Source organism: Pleurodeles waltl, chromosome 10, assembly GCF_031143425.1.
Source record: "Pleurodeles waltl isolate 20211129_DDA chromosome 10, aPleWal1.hap1.20221129, whole genome shotgun sequence".
Lineage (NCBI taxonomy): Eukaryota > Metazoa > Chordata > Amphibia > Caudata > Salamandridae > Pleurodeles > Pleurodeles waltl.
This window is the reverse complement of record NC_090449.1, coordinates 240735074-240762147: the sequence shown is the minus strand read 5'-3', so window position 1 is coordinate 240762147 and position 27074 is coordinate 240735074. Positions and strand designations below refer to the sequence as shown.

At 44.0% G+C, this 27074-nt stretch overlaps 1 protein-coding gene across 1 annotated transcript in view; it reads left to right on the top strand.

The window, feature by feature from the left end:
* DNAH3 (dynein axonemal heavy chain 3) overlaps positions 1-27074 on the top strand; it is a 536699-nt gene that overhangs the window by 96985 nt on the left and 412640 nt on the right. Inside the window, exon 7 of the mRNA XM_069210285.1 lies at positions 22132-22327. Within this exon, the coding sequence (XP_069066386.1) occupies positions 22132-22327 (196 nt within the window). The remainder of the gene's footprint in view (positions 1-22131; positions 22328-27074) is intronic.

The following is a 27074-nucleotide window of genomic DNA, read 5'->3' as shown; positions in this document are numbered from 1 at the left end:
GCTGCCTAAGATTATCGCAGAGGCCTACTCTAGTATTGGTCAAGATAGTCTGGGGGCCACACCGATAAAACCACAATTTCAAGGTAGTTCTAACAAAGACACTACCTGATGGTTCTAAAAAATGCTGGGATAAAAAACAATAAACACCTAAAAAAGAAAGGGGAGAATCACTGCAAGCGGAGATCCCACAAAACAGGTATAACCTTAGAAACAGGGATAATATAAAAACACCTGACAGATATCAATACACTGATACATGCCAATCTCGTTCCTTTCAGGACTCACCGGAACAAACGCTGTGAGAGAGGTGGGCGGTCAGAGCAGAAAACTGAGTACGTGAAAATGATAAAGGACTCGCAACGCTCGTCTGAAGTTTCATTTAAAAAGAAGATAAACTTCCCCAACAAAAACCCCAATTTAAAAAGAAAAAAGTGGCAGCAGTTACAATCCGACATGCCCCTTAAGACGAGGGCTTTACTGAAGAACAGAAAGTGGGCACTGGCACTGCTCGACAGTGCGGCAGAGGTCACAATAGTTCGGCAGGATTTTCTAGAGCATCTGGAAGTGAAAGCAACTGATGACTTAGTGCAAGTTAAGACTGCGGGCATGAGTGTCTCCACACCCGATAAGGTGTACAAAGTAATGGTTCAGTTAGAAGGAGACATTGAACATATGATAGACACCATCTTTTTGGACCGCATTGTTTCTATTTTGCTGGCTGAAAAGGATTGGCCGCCAGAATTTATCCACAATCTCTATTACAGAGAGGATGTTATTGAAAAGTCCTTCTCACCCCCTGTTCCCAGAAAGCTCGTTGAAATGTACGCCATTGATTGGGCAGTGGCACAAGCACCTGCGTTATATCGCAATCATGTAGGGTGGGACAAAGATCCCCCCTACCACATAATACCAATACAATCCCAACTGCAACCTCAACCACAATATCCAATAAAGTATGATGTGAAAGCACCTGTGAGGGAAATCCTCAACCAATTAGCATACCAGGGTGTACTTGAACGCTCAAATTCATCAATGAATAATCCACTATTTCCGGTCACCAAACCCGACCAATCATATAGAATAGTCTTGGACTACAGACATTTGAACACTTACACACCCACATTTGCAATAGAAAATGCACACACCACAGCACTCATGAACAATTTAGTGAAGAAAAAAATACAAGACGACCCTGGATATATCCAACGGGTTTTTCTGCCAAAACCTAGCACCTGAAAGTAGGGACTTAGCAAGTGTTAGCACCCTTGGCTCTCAGAAACAATTCTGCCGACTCCCACAAGGGTACAAGAACAGCCCATGATTGTTCTCAGCTTGTGTAACAACTATCCTACACGACATAGACCCTGAGGCGCTGTAATATGTGGATGACATCTATCTCACAGATGATGAACTCATGCAACATTTAAGACGGGTAGCCCACATTGTTGTAGGATTTGCCGAAATCAGCTATTAATTCAACTTAAAAAAACACAAAAATAGTCTTTCTTAGTGTTCTGTTTCTGGGATACGAACTGTCGGATTAAGGCAAGAGCCTTGCGCCCCAATTTTTTGAAAAATGCGCACAACTACAACCACCAAACACAATAAAAAAGCTCTAGCCAGTGTTGGACTTTTTAAACTTTGGTAGAACATATATTCCAGATTATGCAGATTATGCACAACGCATTAAAACATTTTATGACTTAATACATCCTGACTTTACCAGCAAATTCTGGACAGTCGAACACACACATTCTAAGAGCTTTGCAATAAGACATGCTTGAAGCAAAACACTTACATATAAGAGACAATAAAAAAATGTGGTCATCAAAGTAATTGCTGGGGCCATTGGTTTCACCTATGTGACATTCAATAAGGGTGAGACTGTCCCGATTCCATACAAATCACACTTATACTCCACAGCTGAACAACGCTTTGCTCCCACTGAGAAAATCCTCACTGCTGTTCAGATGGAGGTCCTTAAAGAGAGACCTCTAGCCCAGGGGAAGCACATTATTGTTGTATCCCCAATCCCAGCCCTTGAGGCTGTTACCAAAGCGAGCGTTCCAAATGCTAAAGTACTGCATCCCCGTTGGATCCAATGGGCAACGTCTCTGATGGCCACTGATGCTGACTATGTTTTTGACTCCAAATTACAAACCCAAGAATTCTTACAATATAAACTTGAGTATCCAGTTCCAGAAAATACATTGCCTATCGAACAATATCATACAGTCCTGTACACTGATGGTTTAGTCCAACCAGCAATAGGCACCAAACATCAATACTCCGCTGTTTGCGCAGTCCTGAGTGGATACATGAAGGGTGGCAAGTTCCATCCACAAAATACTGACATGCAGACCCTAGGAGATTGCACTGCACAACTTACAGAGCTTATGGCTCTGGTGATGGCACTGGAACATGCAGATGCTGAGCAGACGACATTGATTGTCTGAGATTCGTACTATTGTGTCCAGACCTTCAATGAATATTTGCATTACTGACCCCAAAATGGATTCAGTGATTCAAAAGGCTACACCATTAAACACAGAATTCTATGCGGGAAAGTAGCGGAGCCAAAAGAAATGCTACCTAATGTCCATGTTGTACTAGTACATCAGCGTGTTGGAATACACCTTGAAGGCAACACTTTGGCTGATGAGGCAGCCAAATCAGCAGCAACTCTGGCTTCTGTTGCTGCAGTAACTTGCTCTAAATTGAAAGCGGAGGATGAAACAGTGGCAACCGTGAAATCTTCGGCTGACAGCACGCCCTTACCTAAAGCATATCCTGATAAATATTCCTACCGGATGACAGGCATGTTTGATGCACAAGTAACAATACCTTGTGTGGGAGTTCAAGTAATTCCCAATAAAAACCTGTGAGAAACTGGGGCTGATTGCAGAGGCCCCCTAACTTTTTGCCCCCATTTTCCACTTTATGCTGGTGTTTTCCTGACTCTGATGGTGCCCTGGGTACTGCTAACCAGTCCCAGGGCCTGTGCTCTGTGTAAAATGGATATGCAAATTAGGCTAATTATAATTGGCTAAGTTAACCTACCTATAAGTCCCTAGTATATGGTAGGGCATGTAGGTTTAGGGACCACAGCATAGGTGGTGCACACCTAGGTGCATTGCTGAGGTGCCCAGTGTCATTTTAAAAGCAAGCCTGCCTTGCTGGCTGCTTTTAAATTAAAGTTATATGCAAATTCGACTTTGGAATTAAAGGTACTTCCAAAGTCTTAAACTACCTTATTTTTACATATAAGTCACCCCTAAGGTGTGCCCTATGTGCCCCTAGGGCTGGGTGCCATGTAACTATAAGCAGGGACTTTATAAAAATAGATTTATAAGCCCTGGTGAGGTAAAAACAGCCAAATTCGTTTTTCCCTTATTGAAGTAAATGGCCTTCATAGGCTAGAATGGGCAGACTTTATTTTAAATTTTAAAGTCTCCTGAAATGTTACATACCAAGAATTTGGTATCAAATTGATTGTTATAATAAATCCCACAACTTCCAGTTGTTGGATTTAATATAACTAGTGCAGGTAAAAAGTTTAGACTTTACCTAAAAAGTTGCCAATTTCAGCTCTGCATTGTTTTTGCTCCTGTGCTCTGATTGGCCAGCCTGCAGCAGCTTCTGCCAGGCTACTTTAATGAGGTGTGAAGTGGCCTGACTTCACACAAAGGAATGTGCTTGGGGGAGAGAATCTCCCCTCAGCAGATGGGGAAGCAGGAAGGGGGAGGGCTGCCAAACTGGTCTTCAAAGGCAGAGAAGGACATCTGGAGCACCCAGCAACACCCCCACATCCTGCAACCCCAGACAGCTAGGTGCCCCCTTGATTAGATTAGGAGAGGGCAGGAGAGGGGTGTGTTTATGATTTTTAGCCACACCAGTGGGTGGGCTCAGCCAGATCTCTCCTCTAAAAATCAGATTCATCCATTTTGGATTTTTAGAGACTGTTGCCTTCTGGGATGGATTTTTGCCACACTTCCCAGGAAGTGGTCATCACAGGGGGACGACCCTGTCCCTGATTGGAGGACCAGGGCCCCCCTGCTTTTCACCCAGGAGCAAGGATAAAACTGGCAGACCTGCACCCACGCCTCAGATCCCCACCAAATTTCAAGAAGAAAGAACTACAAGGAGAAGAAGGACTGCCCTGCTGGACCCCTGGCCTGCACCTGGACCCTGCACTCAGAAAGACTGCACCAGCTGCACACTTGGGCTTCACCACAAGAAGGACTTTGCCTGGCTTCCACTGGTTCAAGGAGGGACTCCCTGTTTGCTACAGGTGAAAAATTGCTAACCAGAGTCCCCTACACCAACTCCTGAAAAAGTGACCAGCTGACCACTGCCCAGTGGCCAAAAAGGAGTTTGCGCCAGGTGCACTCTGGGAGTTGAAGTCCGCACTTCCCAAGGACCATCACAGAACTTCTGGACCCTTGGGGTGAGCTGTGGACCCCAAAAGAACCTTAAAAGAACATCTGGGTGAAGCCCCAGAAGTTTGGAAAAGATTGGAGAAATTTTAGAAAAAAGCTCCATAAAGTGACCGACTCGACGCGGAAATTCTAGCCGGCTTGCCTCAACCGCGACCCGGCCTGACTTCGTGGTTCGTCCCGGTCAAGAAAAACATCCGAAAAAAAGACTAAGTCCGAACGTAAAAAGTTGACCGGGACCTTCCAGCCATCGTATCCGAGAAGGGCTCCACGGACGTCGGATCAAGATCCAGGTTTACCCCGGTCGAAGGATTTTCATCTCGAAAAAACGACTAAGTCCGAAGGTAAAAATCACCACCGAGGAAACCGACTTCGCGTATCCGGACAAGGGCTCCAGGAGGTCGGATCCAACTGGCAGGTTCGTCCCGGGGAAGAAAAACATCGAAAAAGAGACTAAGTCAGAAGGTAACTTTTTGACCGAGGCCTCCCGCGACTTGTAGCCGAGCAGGGCTCCATCGCGGTCGGCCTGAAAGTTTGACTTTGCCCCGGTCCTGGTGCAACCAGATGACCCGATTGGCGCTTTTCGTTTCTGAGCGCTAGAAAATAATAATACTTTAAAAATTCATATCTCCGGTTCCCCTGAACCGATTTTAATCGTTTTTGTGTCATTTTAAAGATAAAAATATAAGCTATTTTTATAAATTGGTTTTGGATTTTTAAACTGTTTCCTGTGTTTTATTTAATTACTGTTTTGTGATATTTGAATGCTTTACACTTTGTCTCCTAAGTTAAGCCTTGACGCTCGATGCTAAGCTACCAAGGGTAGAGCTGGGATTAATTTACTGAGACCTAACTGTACTTTTGTGGAGGTTTGTGGCTTGTTGCTAGGTGTAGGTACCTACCTGCCCTACCAATAACCCATTTTCCAACATAATTGGAAGCAGCGACGGGATCCTGTACTTGTGTTCAATATCACGTTACAGTTTTAGATAAAACAAATTAAAAATCCTTTAAATTGTCCTAGTGCAAAAATTGTTTTTAATTTTTAATTTTAATTTTTTTTTTAAATTAATTTGGATTAATTTCAATTATTGAATTTTTGTAATTTTTCTAAATTCCTGTTACCAATTTTTGCAAAAAGTTTTTGTTGACACAAAACTAGGGAACCATGGAGCTTGATCTGGCTAGCCTACCCACACTGACAGTAGTCCAGCTTAGGGGGTTGTGTATTGAGAGGGGGTTGCCTGCAACCACTAATCTCAGGAAGGAAATCCTGATTAAATCCCTGACAGCATGGGCTGAGGCCCAAGAGGTAGAGACAGAGGAAGCTCCAGAGGAGGAACCAAAAGAGGATGATGCTAACTCTAACCACTCAGGGGAGGAAAGGCATCAGACCCCAAGTGAGGAAGAGGAGGAACGGTCCTCACTGGACACAGTCACTAGGGGCAGACCCAAAGCTAGTGGTAGGAAGAGGGTCCTTTCAGGAGGAGAGAACCCATCCATCAGGGAAAGAGAGCTGGAAGCCCAGCTAGCCTACATAGCTTTGGAAGCAGAGAAGCTGGCCCTAGAGAAGAAAAAGTGGGCATACAAAGAAAAAAGAGATGGAAGCAGCGATAAAGAAGCTGAGGTGTCCATGGGTGGGGGAGTTTGCCCCAGATTACCCAAGGGGGTAGTTCCTGCTTATATAGAGGGGGATGACATAGATAAGTGGCTAGGGGCCTTTGAGAGGGCACTCCAAATGAGAAGGGTTAAGCCTCAATACTGGGGTTCCCTTTTGTGGGAGTTGGTCCCCAACTCAGGGAGGGATAGGCTTCTGACCTTAAGGGGGGAGGAGGCAGATTCATACCCTAGTATGAAGAGGTGCTTAGTCAAGAAGTTTGGTCTGACCCCAGAGCAATATAGAATGAAGTTCAGGGACACCCAGAAGGTCAGTACCCAGTCTTGGGTTGACTTTGTGGACACCTCACTAAAGGCACTAGAGGGCTGGATTATTGGCAACAAAGTAAATACTTATGAGGGGTTATACAATCTGATCATGAGAGAGCACATCTTGACCAATTGTATCCAAGAAAGGTTACGCCAGCATCTAGTGGACTCTAAGCTGACCAACCCTAGAGAGCTAGGGGAGGCAGCTGATGAGTGGTTGAGAACCAGGGTGGTTGTCAAGTCCCAGGGGGGAGACTCCAAGAAGGGGGGGACAGGTCCCCAAAAACCTAAGGAGGGAGGTGGTAAGCCCACCACAGAGACTCCCTCTGTACCCCAGAACCCTAAGAAGGAGGAGAGTAAATCCCACTCCCACTCTGACATGCAGAGACAGGGAGACCCAGGGTTAAAAAAGCTCTTGGACAGTAGGGCTTGCTTTGACTGTCAGCAGACAGGTCACTTCAGAGGAGATGCAGCCTGTCCAAAGAAGGTGGTTAGCACTGGGCTGTCCAGTGTAGCCATAGAGGAGGATTCCTCAGATGATGAAGTCCTCCTAGCATTGTGCTGGGAGACAGGACCAGATGGTAAGCTGGTGATCCCTGAGGGTGGGAGTAGGCACTTCCACCACATTCAAGTGAATGGGATCCCTACCACTGGCCTGAGAGACACCTGTGCCAGTCACACTGTAGTGAGTGACCGGTTAGTGACCCCAGACATGTATGTCCCAGGAAAGACAAAGAAAGTCAGGATAGCCACAGGGGAGGTCACCTCCAAACCTGTAGCCATAGTGCCCCTAGAGAGGGAGGGTATCCTTGACTGGATTAGGGTGGTAGTCAGTGCTGACCTTCCCCTAGATTGTATCCTGGGCAATGACCTCCCAGAGGTGAGTCTGGTCACAGATGGGGTGGTCGCCCAGGGCGCCCCCCCTACCCAAAGTCCTGGGGAGTCAGTCCCTACAGTTAGGAGACAGGGGTCCCCAAGAAAAGGAAAGAAGAAAAGGAAGGGTAGGCCACTCTTAAAGAGAGTTCCAAGGAGCCAAAGGCCTTCTGCCCCAGTAGGGGGGGAGCCCAGAGTTGGCACTGGTGAGGCCTCACCTGACCCCAAGGAAGTCCTGAGTAGTCAGGCAGCTGTCCAGATGCAAGGTGTTGCCCCTGCACTGACAGAAGGGAGAGTGGAAGGAGGGTGTCTGCCACAGGAGGTGGTAGCCCCCCACTCTAGACAGCAAGAGGGGTACCAGGACCCCAAAGATGCCCCTAAAGCAGCTCAGCCACCTGTCAGTGGAGAGCTTAGGGTGTGGTTCTGGGTACTGACAGCTGTCAGTAGCCTCTGCTGGGTGCTAGCCTTCCTGGCAGCACTGTACTTGGCCTGGGAGGCAGACCCCAGGGCCAATAGCAAAGTAGGCCCCCTGACCCTATTGGTCATGGTGGGGTTGCTCAAGTGTTGGGTGACCTCTTTGGGTAAGCTAGGTGTTGCCCTAGCAAAGTTAGGAGTAGGGGAGGTGGGCACCTCACTACCCAAGTTGGCAGAGAGAGAGGAGGAAGACCCCCCTAGAGGGAAGTTTCAGTTTGAAATGGGTCCTTTCATTGTTGGGGTGGGTTCACTACCCAGAGGGAGAGACCCTGACAGGAGGATGTAAGGCAGAGTAGGCCCTGCAAAGGGACAGCCAGTTTTCTTCACTGTCTTCCTCGCCTAACAAGCCAGGAAGACTCTCCCAGGGTTGGGCTGAGTCTCCTGGGCGTGTGGGCTGGGGGGGGGTTGTGTGAGAAACTGGGGCTGATTGCAGAGGCCCCCTAACTTTTTGCCCCCATTTTCCACTTTATGCTGGTGTTTTCCTGACTCTGATGGTGCCCTGGGTACTGCTAACCAGTCCCAGGGCCTGTGCTCTGTGTAAAATGGATATGCAAATTAGGCTAATTATAATTGGCTAAGTTAACCTACCTATAAGTCCCTAGTATATGGTAGGGCATGTAGGTTTAGGGACCACAGCATAGGTGGTGCACACCTAGGTGCATTGCTGAGGTGCCCAGTGTCATTTTAAAAGCAAGCCTGCCTTGCTGGCTGCTTTTAAATTAAAGTTATATGCAAATTCGACTTTGGAATTAAAGGTACTTCCAAAGTCTTAAACTACCTTATTTTTACATATAAGTCACCCCTAAGGTGTGCCCTATGTGCCCCTAGGGCTGGGTGCCATGTAACTATAAGCAGGGACTTTATAAAAATAGATTTATAAGCCCTGGTGAGGTAAAAACAGCCAAATTCGTTTTTCCCTCATTGAAGTAAATGGCCTTCATAGGCTAGAATGGGCAGACTTTATTTTAAATTTTAAAGTCTCCTGAAATGTTACATACCAAGAATTTGGTATCAAATTGATTGTTATAATAAATCCCACAACTTCCAGTTGTTGGATTTAATATAACTAGTGCAGGTAAAAAGTTTAGACTTTACCTAAAAAGTTGCCAATTTCAGCTCTGCATTGTTTTTGCTCCTGTGCTCTGATTGGCCAGCCTGCAGCAGCTTCTGCCAGGCTACTTTAATGAGGTGTGAAGTGGCCTGACTTCACACAAAGGAATGTGCTTGGGGGAGAGAATCTCCCCTCAGCAGATGGGGAAGCAGGAAGGGGGAGGGCTGCCAAACTGGTCTTCAAAGGCAGAGAAGGACATCTGGAGCACCCAGCAACACCCCCACATCCTGCAACCCCAGACAGCTAGGTGCCCCCTTGATTAGATTAGGAGAGGGCAGGAGAGGGGTGTGTTTATGATTTTTAGCCACACCAGTGGGTGGGCTCAGCCAGATCTCTCCTCTAAAAATCAGATTCATCCATTTTGGATTTTTAGAGACTGTTGCCTTCTGGGATGGATTTTTGCCACACTTCCCAGGAAGTGGTCATCACAGGGGGACGACCCTGTCCCTGATTGGAGGACCAGGGCCCCCCTGCTTTTCACCCAGGAGCAAGGATAAAACTGGCAGACCTGCACCCACGCCTCAGATCCCCACCAAATTTCAAGAAGAAAGAACTACAAGGAGAAGAAGGACTGCCCTGCTGGACCCCTGGCCTGCACCTGGACCCTGCACTCAGAAAGACTGCACCAGCTGCACACTTGGGCTTCACCACAAGAAGGACTTTGCCTGGCTTCCACTGGTTCAAGGAGGGACTCCCTGTTTGCTACAGGTGAAAAATTGCTAACCAGAGTCCCCTACACCAACTCCTGAAAAAGTGACCAGCTGACCACTGCCCAGTGGCCAAAAAGGAGTTTGCGCCAGGTGCACTCTGGGAGTTGAAGTCCGCACTTCCCAAGGACCATCACAGAACTTCTGGACCCTTGGGGTGAGCTGTGGACCCCAAAAGAACCTTAAAAGAACATCTGGGTGAAGCCCCAGAAGTTTGGAAAAGATTGGAGAAATTTTAGAAAAAAGCTCCATAAAGTGACCGACTCGACGCGGAAATTCTAGCCGGCTTGCCTCAACCGCGACCCGGCCTGACTTCGTGGTTCGTCCCGGTCAAGAAAAACATCCGAAAAAAAGACTAAGTCCGAACGTAAAAAGTTGACCGGGACCTTCCAGCCATCGTATCCGAGAAGGGCTCCACGGACGTCGGATCAAGATCCAGGTTTACCCCGGTCGAAGGATTTTCATCTCGAAAAAACGACTAAGTCCGAAGGTAAAAATCACCACCGAGGAAACCGACTTCGCGTATCCGGACAAGGGCTCCAGGAGGTCGGATCCAACTGGCAGGTTCGTCCCGGGGAAGAAAAACATCGAAAAAGAGACTAAGTCAGAAGGTAACTTTTTGACCGAGGCCTCCCGCGACTTGTAGCCGAGCAGGGCTCCATCGCGGTCGGCCTGAAAGTTTGACTTTGCCCCGGTCCTGGTGCAACCAGATGACCCGATTGGCGCTTTTCGTTTCTGAGCGCTAGAAAATAATAATACTTTAAAAATTCATATCTCCGGTTCCCCTGAACCGATTTTAATCGTTTTTGTGTCATTTTAAAGATAAAAATATAAGCTATTTTTATAAATTGGTTTTGGATTTTTAAACTGTTTCCTGTGTTTTATTTAATTACTGTTTTGTGATATTTGAATGCTTTACACTTTGTCTCCTAAGTTAAGCCTTGACGCTCGATGCTAAGCTACCAAGGGTAGAGCTGGGATTAATTTACTGAGACCTAACTGTACTTTTGTGGAGGTTTGTGGCTTGTTGCTAGGTGTAGGTACCTACCTGCCCTACCAATAACCCATTTTCCAACAAGACCTAAAACCTGAATTAATAAAAGCAGCACATGAGGGAGTTGCTTCTGCTCATGCTGGTGTGGTGGCTAAAATTTCAATAATACAATCACGCTATTGGTGGCCAGGTCTCTACAAACAGGCCAAGCAGTATGTCCTTTGTTATGACATCTGCCAGCAAATTAACGATCCACCGTCAAACGCCCACCGCAGACAACACTCCTAATTTCCAACAAACCCTTACAATGGGTGTACTTGGACCATTGTGGTCCCATGACACCAGATAGTGCATACAAATACATCCTAGTCGCTGTTGATTTATGCTCCAGATATCTATAGGTTAAGCTACAACGCTCAGCTGACGTTCAAACTGTTAATAAAGATTTGCAAGTCTTTATCTGCACATATGCTGTTGCGGCTTTCCACTCGGACCAGGGCCATGCTTTTGCGACAAGGGCTAACAGGGACGCCATGGCTTTGTTAGGGGTCCAACTGCATTACTCGTCTCCATTTCTTCCTGAGGGAAATAGTGTCATGTAGTGATGAAACCGAGATTTAAAGCAATCCTTAACAGCTAGAATATTAGGCATGGACCTTAGTTGGCTTACACACCTATATGGAGACCAGAGAGCACTTAATAATCTGCCCAGAAGGTCCCTGGGGGGTGCACTTCATACAAATGCCTCTTTGGAACTTGAATGTATGTTCCAGATCTTGATGGTCATGGCACTGAGGCAACAGATACACCGTTTGACATAAGTGAACATGTCACTGTCTTGCAGGACTTACAACAGTTCAGAGATGACAGTGCATCTGCCAATGCTGCCTCCTCTGGAATTAGGGATGTACCAGTAACATCTACTGGCTGGATTCCAAAAGTTGGGGATGTAGTGTGTGAAAAGATTGCTGTAAAAATGGAGTTCAGTCCTTCTTACCTTGCACCGGTTCCAGTCCTGGGAACACACAGTACGAGAACTGTTATTCTACCACTGCTGCCTGGTTCTAAAGAAAATTGCTTCGCCTCCATCGACAATGTCAAGTTACACCATGTGGCCGATCCTGCACAGCAGACCTAGAGGACTCCTAGGTAGTACCCGAATCCCTCCCACTACAGACCAGGATGTTCCCCTACAAGTCTTCCACAGCGACGTTGATACCTCTCCGAGCTAGGGGAGGGTGGAAAATTAACTTTCATTGGTTCCACTAACAACTACTTCTACAATAAGTACTGGTGATAATGACCAAAGTTCTCCTCTTCAAAACACAGCTCCAGTTTTTGCACAAACTGATTCTGGTTATTTTGTCGATGTTAATGACACTTTCACTGACTCATCTGCCTCTACTGCAACAGAACTGTCAAGAGCACGTAAGCTGATACATTGGCTCAAAATTAAATATTTCATTCGTTCAAGGAATTATCTATGGCTCTTATTGACTAGACTTGCCTTTCTCCTTTGGGTTGGGGTTGTTATTGTTTTCATTTTTCTTAGACATGGTAATTTCCGTCTTGAGCGCTCTACAGTTGAACTGGTGGATGAGGTCCTAAAACCAAATTATTCGTCACCCAAAATTCGCAGAGACTTGTCCCTAGTGAACATTACAGCCATACCAATTCCTGATGGGATTGATTGAGATAAAGTATTATTATTAGATATATATATATGAGATATATATTGGCCTACTGAGGTCATTCAAATGCCATATGTATTCAAACTTTTTACGAATGATGTAATAACACCCGGAGTTGTTTCTGATGATTGGGATATCAAAGCTGTTGATGCTGTGATGTCGGATCTACAGTATTATTCAGCATTTGAAAATGAAGATGTGTACCAATTTAAAGGAAATTACAGAGATATGTTCTGTTATAATTACTATGGAAAATATTTAATTGACAGAGCAAGTACTCCAAAGACTATTGTTAAATACACACAATGGGAACACTGCCCGACTCCACCACTAGGCAGTTCTAAAACGTATACTGAAAAGTTTGCATATTTTTCTGGGCGCAATGTTAAAAATGCTGAGACATATTATTTTGAATTGCCAGAGCTGGAAAGTCAACATGTTTTAGTGACAGATACAAAATTGATTTATTCTGATTCCTTTGTTTTCCGATTGGCAATAGAAGGCTATGAGTACTGGTTGAAGTCGATTGACTTAAAAAGTGTGTGGGGAACAAAAAATTGGCAAATAAGAGTAAAAAAAGCTTTAGTTAGAGCATGTATGATTCCCGTTCAAATGATTTTTAAATGAAACAGTACAACAAACAAGTTGTTTAGGCTTAGCAAACATTAAGGAACTGAATGTGCCCAGTATTCCCACCCGTGCTAAATTTTACAAATGGCAAAAGTATATAAATGCGTCTGAAGATCAGCTCAATGAATGGGTACAGAATGGAACATTTAACACATAATTTTCGCGTCCTGGTGGGTGGTTATTGTGGCCTGTAGACACCAATGGGTGCCACACACGTTTTGTTAACTCCTCTGTGGGTTTTAGAACGAATAGGCCGGACCCTCGCTATGTGTCCTCTGAACACTCGGGTATAGTGACAACATATAGGGGGACATTAAGACCCCGGCGGTAGGTGTTAAGGTGGCGGTAGTACCGCCAACAGGCTGGCGGTACATACCGCTACATTATGACATTGGTGGGTTGGCTGCAGCTAACCCGCCAATTTACCATTCATACCGCCATGGCGGTAGTAGCTGCCGGGCCGGAGATATCAATCCCCAGCCCGGCGGCCGCTATAGTACCGCCTGTGGCAGTATGAGCCAGACTACCACCATGGTTTTTGTGGCATTCCTTCCCTGTCACTGGTAGGAGGCTCACCCACCCCCCAAACACTCCTCAGATGCCCCCCTCCATCCACGCTCCCCCCTTCCAATCCCCCAACCCCCATACACGCACACACCCGCAGACACGCACCACGCACATACCCACTCACTCACACTGGCATACACACATACATCCAGTCATGCTTGCACACATCCATACACACATTCACACTGACATGCAGACACGCACTCACATTACCATTCATACATGCATTCACACACATGCATACACCCACACAAACAACACTACACACACAGACACATTCACGCACACACTCACGCATTAATGCGCACAACCCCCCCCACACACACACACACACAAAACACCCACCCCTTGTCATAAGCCAAAACTTACCTTCATCCAGCTGGTCTTCCATCAGGGAACGGGACGGGGTGCTGCTAACACCAGTAGTGCCCGCCAGCAGAACACTGCCAGGCTGTATCACACGTCATGATACGGCTGGCGGCAGACTACTGGCGTGGCGGTGCTGGTGGTAGCAGCGCCACCTTACCTCCATCCGCCAGTATGGCCACGGCCAGATTTCCGCCCTTCTTCTGGAGGAAGTCCGACTGTGGTCATAGTCGGGCGGATGGATAGTAGCCGTCACCACAGCGGTAGGCGGTTTTTATCGCCAATGTCATAATGAGGGCCATAGTGTAGGAAAACTATGCCAGCAATGGTTGAAAGGCTCCTCATTGGATGCTGTCAAAGAACATCTTAGTCTTCTGTCCAATAACACTGATTTACAGGATTTCCTGTTGGGCTCCAGAAGACAATGCAGAAAACGCTCATTATATGCAGCATATGATGAAATATGGAAGCTTTCCCAAGAAGAAGCGGCCGCCCGGTTACAAATATATCAGGAAAATTTACAGAAAGCATTAGCCGTTGTAGATAATGGGATTAACACCTTGTCTGACCCAATATACACCTTAAATAATATTGTGTTCTCTGCAATAGACATAGTACAGAGTGATGTAGCATTTTTCAACATGGACAAAGTCAGCTAAGATCCATTATGCAGTTAGGTTGGATGCTACAAACATTGAAAGCAGGTTGTGTTCCCTGTTAACACATGACCGGAAGGGAGATTTTTTCAACATTTGATTTAAAGCGACAACAACAAATTATGGCTAAGAAAGAAGCAACATATGTCATGTTAAATACTGAGAAGTTAGAAAAGTTGCCTTTTACTGTGGTTGAAATACCATCTGCTGAATGGCTAATACATGGGGTAATAAATCTGCCCATTTCAACATTTCAATTTACATCCTGTTTGAAACACATTCCAGTGGGCAGATTTGAAAGGTTGAGAGATAGTTACATCCACGAGATGTCGGAGCTTCCCTTCTTGTACAAATGTTTCAATGGCATGAAAGAGGTCTTTCCTAGTGGTATTGAATGCAAGACTTCTGTGAGCCATTCGATGGTTTGTAAACAGCTGTGCTTGCACGGGGCATTTAATGCCTCCGCTGCACATTTGGCTTGTTATCTGAAGGGAGTCCCAGTCCCCTTGATTAGACCTACGTTCCAGGTGCTCTCAAATGATAACTATGCGCTCCTTAACAGTGAGAGCTGTTGTGGAATGCGAGCAGGAATAGCTTATGTTGTTTCGGTCTCCCAAATTGTTACATGTTGCGGAAATGTCCTTTTTCCCTCTACGCAACTGAAAGGAGTAGCAGACGTTTGGCCTTATATTGCTACTTCTGATGTGAATTTTGACAAGTTGAGCGGACTTAAGGCTTTATTATTTCAAAAGTATGCGGTGCATACATTTGCATGCAAGACCGATGTGCTTCAGGTTGCGAGATCATCCGTGGAGATTCAGTCCCTTTTAAGTGCAAACCTTTAGAGACACTGTGGTGAACTCATGGGACGAATATTTAACGCATCCAGTACTACTGGAATTGCCCACTTTTTTAAGGCTGTTGGTTCTGGTTTTGTTCAAATCTTCTCCTCTATATTCGGTTTAATACCTTCAGCCATACATTAAATATTTTCGAGTATTTTGGGGGGATTTCCGATTACTTTGACTATAATAGGTGGCATTTTGCTGTTGCCACTTTTTCTGCGCAATAGCTGTCCCCTCACAGCAAGGAGGACTGAAACCGCCAGCGCAACTGTGTCATGAACGCATGATGCCGTATTTCAGAGTACCACTCCTGGAACAACTGGAGTGTGACTGGTCTTTGTCATTCCAACAGGTTTTGGATAGTGCAGCCCGTTTTTCAATGCCTCTGGTGCCTCTTTGAATGTACACTAAAAGTCTGTCTTTCTACGCAGCCCTTACTTTAATTGGACTCTGATCTGTTGATGTTCTCAATGAGGGCTCTTTCTCAGACATGCACGTTGAAGGTGCATTTGCTACGGGAACCTGTTTATGAGTTGCCCTTTGTGGATTCTGCAACTCTTAACTCTATGGTGGGAAAGACACAGAATGCTGCTGCCTCACCTGAAGCTCAGGCTTTGGAACACGAGTGCTCTGTGTTTTTCCTTGGATATGATCCAGATATTTTATCACCTGCTGAAGTGGAACGTCTACTGGCTTCAATTGTCCTGGATGTAATTGGTGATTTCCAAAGTGACACTGACTATTGAATTTGGCTTTTTTCGCTCATTTTTCCAAATTGTCCTTTTCCTGCCTTTTTGTCTCACAATTTGTCACTATTAACATATATGTTTTGAGAATTTTATTAGATTTCTTTTACCACCTTTGACCGGTAAGGGGAGGGTGTTGTATAGCTATTTTAGCCATGTTTAGATATGTGGGTTTAGCTAACTAGGCCTGTCGCTGGGCACTATAAGCCAGTTACATTTTATTCAGCATTGCTTTATTTTTCTAGCAATAGCCACATTTGCAGTGCTGTTTTATTTTCTCTGTCTCATTGTTCTTTGGCCTAGGAAAGCATCACGTTCTTAGTAGAACATTTATTTCACTTTGTGCTTTCTCCAGAGCTACAGTCAGATAGGGTTGCCGACAAACGTGGTATGCTGTTTCTTCAACATTCACAGAAAAATACACACTCCTACGTGGGGACCATTTCTTAGAATATCAGTAGTCTATTATAAAAACACCACTTTGTCCCAAAGGTGTTGGAGGGAGATTCCAGCCAGATGACCATGACTGTATGCTGATTGCAGACTGCTTCACTACAGCTACTTGCTTAGACGTCCGAACCCCTGATCCACTTAGGGACGGTGTCTCTCTAGACCAAAGGCTCCTTCTTACAGGTACAAGAGATGATGTACTCCCATGGGGAAACCCGAAGGGAAGATTAGACTTATAACGCTGTGCTCAAACATAGAATAGGTAGGAGAAATATAGATCACTCCTAGTAACAGTATGGTAGGACTGTTTTTGTGTTTTACTCTTTTAGTCACCTGCTTGTTTTTATTGTGTTTTATCATCCTAGTTATTGCAATACATGCTTTTTATCTAAGATGCAGTTACTTCAATAAATCCTTATTGAACTATATTCTGCCTCTGTTTTTTTGCCAATATGAGACTTTGATAACTGAGAGAAAGGGATGAGATCTGATTGACCACGATTACCCTGAGGAGTCTTTCTTGTCATGTGCGCGGTTGCCACAAGCATCTCGGCGAGAGATGAGGTGCTGCTAGTTAGCCGGAGACCCGGATTAGGCCGACAGGTGTCATGTGGCGTGGAATCATACTTAGTACCCACAGTCCATCTGATCCTGCAGCCCAAATCCAGTAGCCTCATTAGCATAATGAGAACCCATGCAACAGATCTTTTTCATGCCATGCCACCTCAGTTTGGACCCAGCTATGTGCTCCAGTAGGAGCAGTGCAGCCCGAACTCCCAGGCCAGGTCCTCCCTGAACCGGAACACAAGCACTCCAAAACCGGTGTTGCCCTGACACAGTCTTAAAGCCCTCATCCCTATTCCTTGTTATGCCCTTATGCATGGGAATATTCCAAAGTCAACCGAAGTGTCATCTCAGAAGGTCAGCAAACCAAAAGTCCTTGAGAACTGCTTGAGCTGAGAGATGTAGCTACTTGAAAGAAAGAAAGCCCAGCACCCACAGTGATCCTACCTACAAATCAAAGTTGAATAAAGAAGTCCAGAAAACTATTCACCAGGACCACTTCCTCACAAGAGACAGAAACCATTAATAAGGATATCCTCTACAGTGAACACATTATGGCAACCCCGAAGCTAGACCACCAGCAATTATGCTATGCAATAGAATTTGTGCTCACCATAAGCAGTCCCATTCCCAGGTTAGTACTTCTTTGAAAATAACCAGACACACTATAGGCGATAGCCACTAACAAGGACAAGTGATCACGTGATTACGGTATCCTTTACACAAGTACTCATGCACAAAAGGACAATGACAGCTTGGCTTACATTTAGAGAGACTTTCTATGACAGTCAACAGGTGGTGTCATCAAACACCATTTCTTATTTCACAAATCCTGTTGAGTTAGGAGATACCAGAAACAAACAGACATAAATGCAGCACATAATGGTGACTAAAACTAATTATGACTGTGATCTCATGGAAGACCTTTTCATAACTTTCACTGAACAAGAACTTCAGCACATTGTTTTCCTTGAAGCCACAGAATTTGAAGTGTCTGGCACACACAGGACTAAATGATCTTGAATGGCAATTGATTGTGATTCATGATTGTGATGAGGGAATGGTTGATGCTGCCACGGGATCTCCAGTCTCCTCCTATGACCTTAACACACAAGATATTACAAAAAAACACAGTCTAACCCACACAGCGGATGGTTCTTCAAGTGTGAAGGAATTAGTAATCAAAGGTACACTTCCTTGAGTCTGAGTAGTCACAAGGCCACTTTGCGCTGTTCAACTGAGTCTTCCTAAGTGGAAGGAGTATGCCAAGATATGGTTTCGCACTTGCTGTGCCTTGCACTCTTAATGGATATCATTGAGGAGCCCAATCAAGGACCAAACTGGTCTAGGATTGCCTTGCAGAGGGAGCATGGCTTCGCAGTTCGGGTTGAACTGTTCCCATTGGAGCTGTATCAAGGCTTTCTTCTGGGTGGTCCCATCATGGCACAGAGAAACTAAAAAAATAATGAACTGGAATGTGGACAAGAATATTCATCAATGGCTGATATTGATTTCAAACATTCCATACATCTCTAAGTTTGAGGTCTCCCATACTACTATAATTGTACCACCTCTGAGCCAGCCGATCAGCCCCTAGACCTAGAAGACAGTCGGTATTTAACATATAAAGTCAGAGACATCTCCATTGGAATGCCCCAACGTAGGGAAAAAAAGATTGCAGCACCTCTACAAGAGCTTTATCTGGGAACTTGGAGGGGAAATTCAGAACCCAGCCAGAGAACACTGCACCACTGCATGATGGGAACCAAGGCTAACCAGTGCGGTGCTGTCAGGTTCTGGGAATGAAGACCCTGCAAAAGCTCCTGCTGTCCCTGAATCCCTAAGCTGCTGAGCAGAGATGGCCTTGCTACCAGCAATACAAATCTGGGGAAAAACAAGAAAAGGGGAGTGAGAGAGAAAAAACATAAGACTGGAGCTCTCTCCTTGGCATGGAATTGTCAGTCAGGGGGCAACTCTCTCTCAATGTTGCAGTGCAGATAGCTCCAAACTTGCCAGAAAATAGCAACCGGTTAGTAAGTTTGACCAGACAGTCCAACAATATGGCATTCATACATATTTATCGGGCTTACCTGTTTTTGCAACGGATGTTGATTTGGTGAGCCACAGACCGACCTGGTATCCAGCAAAGAGCCACAGGATGCTACTAGAAACACAGTGGTTAGAAGCTACAACATATGGAGAAAAAAATTAAACAAAATATAGGACAAGTTTGAGTGAGGAACTCAGGAACCAAGAGAACTGATAGGGAGTAGAACAACAAACATGAGCTACAGGCCTAAGTGTGAGCTAGTACGAAAGTGTGAGCTAAGTATTAAAGCAGAAAACCAATGCAACTGACAAAACATTGCCAGGCAAAGTCTAGAACCTGTGTGCACTCTTAAATATTGCTCTACCACTGTTACACCAGAAATGACCCAGACCTAGGAAATGAGTGACTAATTATTCTGCACCTAGCATTCTTATTTTCTTCAGTCTCCAATGACCCGTTTTCTGTGGTTTCCAGCCCAGGTGTGCCTAATTGTTTTTTGTCTGCTTGCACTAGGTTTGTTCTTAGCTAGATGCCTGACACCTGCCTTATTTTAAATGATATTAAATCACATCTCAGGGCTGCCACCTTTGTTAACTGCATGGATGTGCTCCACCTAGGTTTGTACTATTTAGATATGCATGCATACAGACATATATATTCCTTCAAGTGGCATCCTGTACAGCAAACACAAAAGGACAAACAGAGGTCTAACAATGTGTTTGACTCCCACCTTGCTCTCCTGCAATTTCTTCCTCATAAACGCCGAAAGTTAGGCTCTCAACCACATGGTGCACCAGAACTACCTTATTTCACGTCATTGCAGCAAGTGTATGGAGCAAACTTCATGTAGTCCATTTACAGTGTTGTGGCTTCTGGTCTAGTGAAAGGAAGGGTCTGTTGAGAGGAGGCTTGATGAGTAACACATTTAGACTAAGTAAACAAACTGCTTCTCTCAAGTCTTACTAGACCTCATGAGTGAGTACTATAATGAAGAATAGAGATAAGAGGTTAATGCATATTTTGCTTTCAATATTACAGATCAGAGCTGCAGTTAAGGTTAGTCACAAAGCAGTTCAACCACAGCTCAGCCCAAAGACTGGACTCTTGTTTTACCCCTTCTTCTGCAGGTGAAAGATTACTGGCACAGCCCAGCCCCATTGGCCCACCCTAGGAATAGTTATCTGCCTGAATCACTTTAATGGGAAGGGGTTTTATGTTGTGTAGAGACTTCGCAGAGGAAAAAGGATTGTACAGGATCCTGACATTGTGATTAATGTTGTCCCTGCAAGGGCCAAGACTCAAAACTGAGGTCATTCTCTGAGATTGGGTGGAGGAGTTGGGGGCTAAGGCATGAGTAAAGTTTATTTTATCCCCTTGTATGGTGAACCCTTCTTTCTCTTGATTGTCCTCACCAGTTAGGTAGTGGTTCAACATAAGCCCACTTGCTCATTGGAACGTGCTTGTGAATATGTAATGCAGATTTGCAGAGCACACTATCACTTGGGAGGGTATCATGGCACTGAGCAGGTGTGAGTCTGGACACAACTACAGTCTAATGTGGTTACTCGAAAAGCCAGGCCTTGTGTTGAAGAAGGTCGGGGTAGGGAGGATGCATGCAGAACTCTGCAGATGAAGTCGCAGGTGCCAGAGTCATATGGTGTCTGGCTGACTGACTGGATCCTTCTAGTCAGGAAGAGCAGATCAATTGAAGTGCAGTCCCTGGATTCCGATGTCATGTAGGCGTTGGATGGGCATGGGGTGGGAGACTGTGTCAAATGCTGTGGAGAGGTTCAGGACAATGGCGGTGATGATTGTAGTTTCCATGCTGCAGTTGTGGGATTAAGTAGTTGGTGGTTGTTGTGGTATTCAGTGAGGTGTCTGTTGGTGCTTTTCTCTAACACCTTGGCCGGGAATGATATCAGGGAGATCGGTCTGTAGTTGGTGAGCTTTGAAGGGTCCTCAGAGGGTTTTTTCAGCGATGAGAGAATAGTTGCATGTTTCCACGCATCTGGGAGGGTCACGGAAGTGATGGAGGCATTAGAATGGGTGTGAGCATGGTGCTGATGGGTTGCAGTTCTCTGATGTATGCATTGTGGGGGCATGGGTCCGATGTTTCCCTTGAGTGGATGGACTTCATGGTAGTGGTGGTTTCATCTGTGGTGATGATGGGACATGTGGTTAGCATTGGTTCTTTGGATAAGATCAGAAGTTGCTTGACAAGGTCTGTTGGTTTCAGTCATGGGCTGAAGTTGCGGTAAATGAGGGTGACATTGTTGCCAAAGGATTGAGAGAGATGGTTGCTGAGGTCCTGCAAGTGGATGATATGGATAGAAGTGGCTTATGGTGAGGTGAAATCTTTCACAATGGCAGATATTTATTTGCTTTTATTGGGGCTGGCACTAATGCAGTCTGCCAGAGCATTTAATGGTAGCATCTTAGAGCAGATTTGTATGTGCTTTCTGCATCTATCTGCATTGTCCTGGCTTATTCTCCATTTGTGCTCCAGTAGTTCTGTGTACCAACTGGTCTGACATCTGGATCTTGGTGTATTGCTGTGTTTGAGTGGGGTCAGGGAGACGGGTCTGGCGGTGACACAATTGTTGAAATTCTTGGCGGCTTTGGGGAGGCTGTTCCTCTGTTCAGGTCTGTGACTGTTGAGAGCGATGTTGCAGGCCTTGTCAGTGATGCTGTTCCATGGGCTGGTCTGGTGGTGGTGCATGTGGGTTTGTGCATGTGCGTTGGACAGTTCCCCCTGTGTCGGAGTTCCTTGGTGTATTCTAGTTCTATTTCAGCCTATTCTGCACTCTTACATTAGTCTGCACTCCATAATCATCACTCATCTTTTTTTTTTTTCATTGCTTATGAATAGACCTTTTAGTCACAATGATCTCAGTACACCCTCACCATTTATCACCCACCTCTGTGTGTTCTGTGAGATTTGCTTACCCACCTCCATTACTATATTAGTTGTGCCTTAAAGCCAATTAGTTTCATATGGATTGTTGGGAGATAATATATCTAAAATATTTGTATGTTTTTTCCTAGTTGATTACATCTTAAAAGACAAAGAGGAAAAAGATAGACTATTTATCGGCAGCATCCCTCGGAAATACCCTCGAAGAACTATCCGCGCCCCTGTTCCATGGCACACCAGCTACAGAGAAGCAAAGGAGTGGAATGAAGCCCACCTCTTTCTTGTTAATCCGATGATGCTTTTGCTGCAGCAGCTTTGGTTTACAGAGTAAGATTCCTGGTTGATTGTCAATTATATCTTATTTGAAGTTGGGTGAGGAACCTGTGTGGATGTTCTGATCATTTTCAAGTAGTAAGAATTGTAATGTTGCTGAATTTGCAGTTTATGTATTATCGAATATGTAATATTTAGCTCACAAAGCACTTTCATTCAAAGTGCTAAAAATATTTAGTGCAACCTATAACAAACAAATAGAGTACCAAAACCAATTATAGAGCTTTCTGGGAAATTGCAAGTGTAGTTGATGTTCACATTGTAAAGCATCATGTGGTGGCCACAATCAAGTCTCAAGGTTCTAACAAAGGCAAAGGCATTACATATTCTCTTTGTCAAGGTTTTTGGAAGTTTGGCAAAGTCAATAGATTTCACGTTTATACAGCATGTTTTTTTTGTTTGCCAAGGCTTTTTTACATAATCAGGAGGGAGTGCAGACAAAAACATCTGAAAGATGGATGGACAGACAAAAAGAGTTGTTTTATTTTCTGTGGCATCAGTTCAAAATAACTGGGAGGCTGTAATACTCCTGTAGGCTGAGCCAAGGTGTGATTGACAACACCTAAAGCCAATGGCTGAACGTTTCAGAGCAAAATAAGTTAGTGTCTAAAAAAGCTGACTCATGACCGAAGTGCCATTCACTTTAAACCTAAACCTAATCACAGTGTGAAGGAGGCATATATTAACCTCTGAATAATTCCACAGTTTACAGGCTTCAAAAATGACGGAATGGAATCTGAGGGGATCACTAGGTTGACTATAGAAAGATATGAGAAAAGTGAGCTTGAACCAATTGGGATTGAGTGAAAAGAGACTATAGGCATAGGAAAGGCAAGGCGAAAAAGTATTTAAATACTATCCAAAGGTAGTGAAATTGGAATCTGCTGTTGAACTGAAGACAACATAGGTGTGGCTATGAAGAAATATATGTGACGAGTTATGATTATGGAGTGCAGACTAGTATGTGCGAGTGCACAATAGGCTGAAAGGTAACTAGAATACAACAAGGAACTCAGACATAGAGGAAACAGCATATGTTAGCCTAGAAGCAACTGGTATCATGAATTTAAAGGTAGAAAAAAGAGAGAAAAGACCAAACATTGCTATATTTAAATGTTGAAAGCAACAAGAAAAAATATAGCTTGAATTTGCTCATGAAAAGATAAGGATTTATGACAAATTAGTGAGCTGCTATATAGAATTGTTTGCATCATGGCCGGTTAAAAGGAGTAGGAGTCTAGTGTTTTGCTTTACTTCAGACTGAGACAAAACCAAATGAAAGGAATGCCAACAATTCAGCACTCTTAGTCTGAGGGATAAATTTATTGAAGCACTTTCCAAGGTTCGTATAGGGAAAGCGTGCAGGTCAAATGCAGCAACACGAATAAACTTCCAAAACTAATCACAGCAGTAGAATAATAATGATCATAGAAACAAACAATGAAAATATACCACTTCAATCATGGATAATGTATCTACATATACAGTGATTATATATTCATTCACAACACAAATCTAAAAAGAAGAATTAAAAATGCATCACCATGGGGCGAGGTAGGGACATTATCTCTTTGCCAACTTCAAGTTGAGAACCCTGACGACTGCTGAAAGAGAGAGAACGACCCTCAGTGGGAACCGGGCAAAGGTGTCCCCTTCTCGGAATGGGTTCTGTCTAGCCCCAGTCGTCAAGTTTCCCTCTTAAGTACCTGAAACAAGCTAGAGAGGAAAATTCTAGACACTCCTCCCTCCCATACTGTGAGTTGTTGTTCAAACGCTGGCCGTACCAGTCCATGTTGCAAGAGCATGTTAGAGATTGGCCATATCCCAAGGTGAGCTTCCAAGACCGATCTGTTTCCTGCTGTACCATAAACATTCTTCTGGTACAACCTTATCTTTCCCTCACTCCTCCATGTTATGTCTCTGCCTTAGTGAGAAAGAGAGCAAAAACATGCAAAAACATGTTGCGCAAGCTGTGCATGGAATAATACCTGACTGTGCATGAAGCTAACTTAAACACAAAATGTAGTCAGTGGTCATGATGGAGCTGGTGGTTAAATACGAATAGCATTACATCTAGGCTAAATCAGATAGGCCTATGTCCTCATCATTACATGTATTTGTTGGTGTATGCATAATATTACAAAGTGTTAAACAACATTTCTTATTTTTACACAAGAACTGTGAACTTGGTGGCACACATTAAAAAATCAAAGTGACCAGACATTGCAACTAACATCTACTCCCCCGGATTACTTCTTGCGTGCATTACCTCTGTAAAATATCAGTATTTATTTCACCTAACAAATGTTGATGCCATGCATCACTAAAATCCCTTCAATGAATAATGAATAAATTGTATCCTGATATTTCAGCGTACAGCTCACAGACAGTGGGCTCTTTATTTATGTGTAGCAGATCTATTTGGGAACTCTACTTGTGTTTACTTCTGGAGGCTAGTTTTGTCACTGCTGAATACCTTAATATTGCATTTATGAAACATTAGCAGCACTAGGTTTTCCAGCTGTCCGGTAGGGCATCATATAAATATGGGTCCACCTACATTTGTGATGCATAACAAGCATATATAGGCCATGTTGCAAAAATACCAATTTGAAGGAATACAACAGCGGATAGGAGCAGCTTCAACCAAAATCCTGCTTCCTGTATGAGCTGTGTAGGTGTTTAGCCTGCAAGGGAACAATGGACCCTGTGGCCCTAAATCAAGCACACCACCTTGCTGCACCCCAGTACCTCAACAAAAATAAGGCATTAAATGCATCAAACTATGTTTATCCAAAAGCTCTGTAGTGCAGACAAACTGTGTCTCTCCTCTGCTCTTCTCTACACAACTAAAACTGCAATTCAAAATCAAGGCTGTGAGGTTATGTTCATGTTGAGTTGGAAGATAACTATCACTACATAGTTGATTTGTGCCATATATCAGATCTGGCACTTCTCTCTATTCTTCTGCTTTGCTATGCTTTGTCCTCCCTCTACAGTCTACACTGGTATGTAAGATGTTTTGCAGATCCAGGGTCAACAAACTGAAATGGGACACTTCATAGAATAAGGACCTGATCAAACTTTTAAAAAATGCCCTGCACAGAAAGAGATAAATCCTGGGGTCCATCATCTGGCTCCACCTAATGATCATACTTTCAACAAAGGAATCCCCCCTCCAGATTGGCACCTCACCTCAAAATCTCACCATACAAGAAAAAAATCGGGGGGAGCATATCCTCCTCCGTCCAAGTGCCAAACTATGGAACTCATTACCCCCAAAACATAAGATACACGGATAACTATCTCATCTTCAGACGACTACTCAAGAGGTGGCTCTTTCCTACATAAGCACCATACTCTAACACTAATGTATAACATATCCCTGTGCATATAAACCTTTATAATTTGGTTATATATGTATCTAGATATGTGTATTTCTTTGTATAAATATGTATGATTATGGTTTTTAAAATATATAGATACTCTTTAGAACTGCTTTACAAATGTATATATTACATATACATGTATGCTTTGTCTATGTACTTATGTATCTATATATCTATGACTTGCCTCGTATTGTAGAAAAAAACTCCATTGATTCTATCCGATGCACTACTCTATGCCTCACCTTATACTTTTCTCAATATATCCTCTGCCTCTACTCTCTGACACATCCCAAACCTAATTCTACTACTATGATCTCAAAAATAACCCTTTCTATACTCTCCCCTCCCACATTTCTCCTTGGATAACCGCAAAATCTCATTTTACTACTATGATCTCCCAAACAACCCTTTCTGAACTCTTCCCTCATGTATCCCTCCTTTGACTCATCCCAAACCTCCTTTTATTAATATGATCTCCCTAATCCATTTCTAGATACTCTTCCCTCCTCATTCTCTAATTGTATTCATCCCAAACCTCGTCTTACTTCTATGATCTCCCAAATAACACTTTCTAGACTCTTCCTTCTTCTATCCCTCCACTATCCTATTCATTCCAACTAACAGACACCGCTCAAATTAACTCATTTTTCCCTATACTAATCCACCACTAATCCTTTTTTGGGTTTCAGAGTAGAGTGCTACCCTCCAAAAAACACTTTGACACTTCGTCTAGGTAGTAAGCGCTATATAAATACAATTACAATTATTATTACAATTATATGTGCAAGCTATCTTGTCATTAATAAATAGGGCAGCTTAGCTTTAAAACCAATAAATGTTGCAGCACATGCCCTCCACTATCCTATTCATTCCAATTAACAGACACCGCTCAAATTAACTCATTTTTCCCTATACTAATCCACCACTAATCCTTTTTTGGGTTTCAGAGTAGAGTGCTACCCTCCAAAAAACACTTTGACACTTCGTCTAGGTAGTAAGCGCTATATAAATACAATTACAATTATTATTACAATTATATGTGCAAGCTATCTTGTCATTAATAAATAGGGCAGCTTAGCTTTAAAACCAATAAATATTGCAGCACATGCCCTAAAAAGAGAGGCATATGAGGAATATTGAACCCTCTGCCCCCTAGCGGTCCTATTCCGCATAAGAGGAAGAGGTGAAACCAATGCTGAAATTTCAACTGCCAGTGGTGATGTTGACTTTACAGTGTTTCTACTATCTTGCAACTATTATTCCAAACCTGCTTCTGCATTTGCCCTGGACTCTGCATTTATAAGTAACCATCTGAAATGGGGATCTTTTTAGGAGGATAGTATGATAAGTTG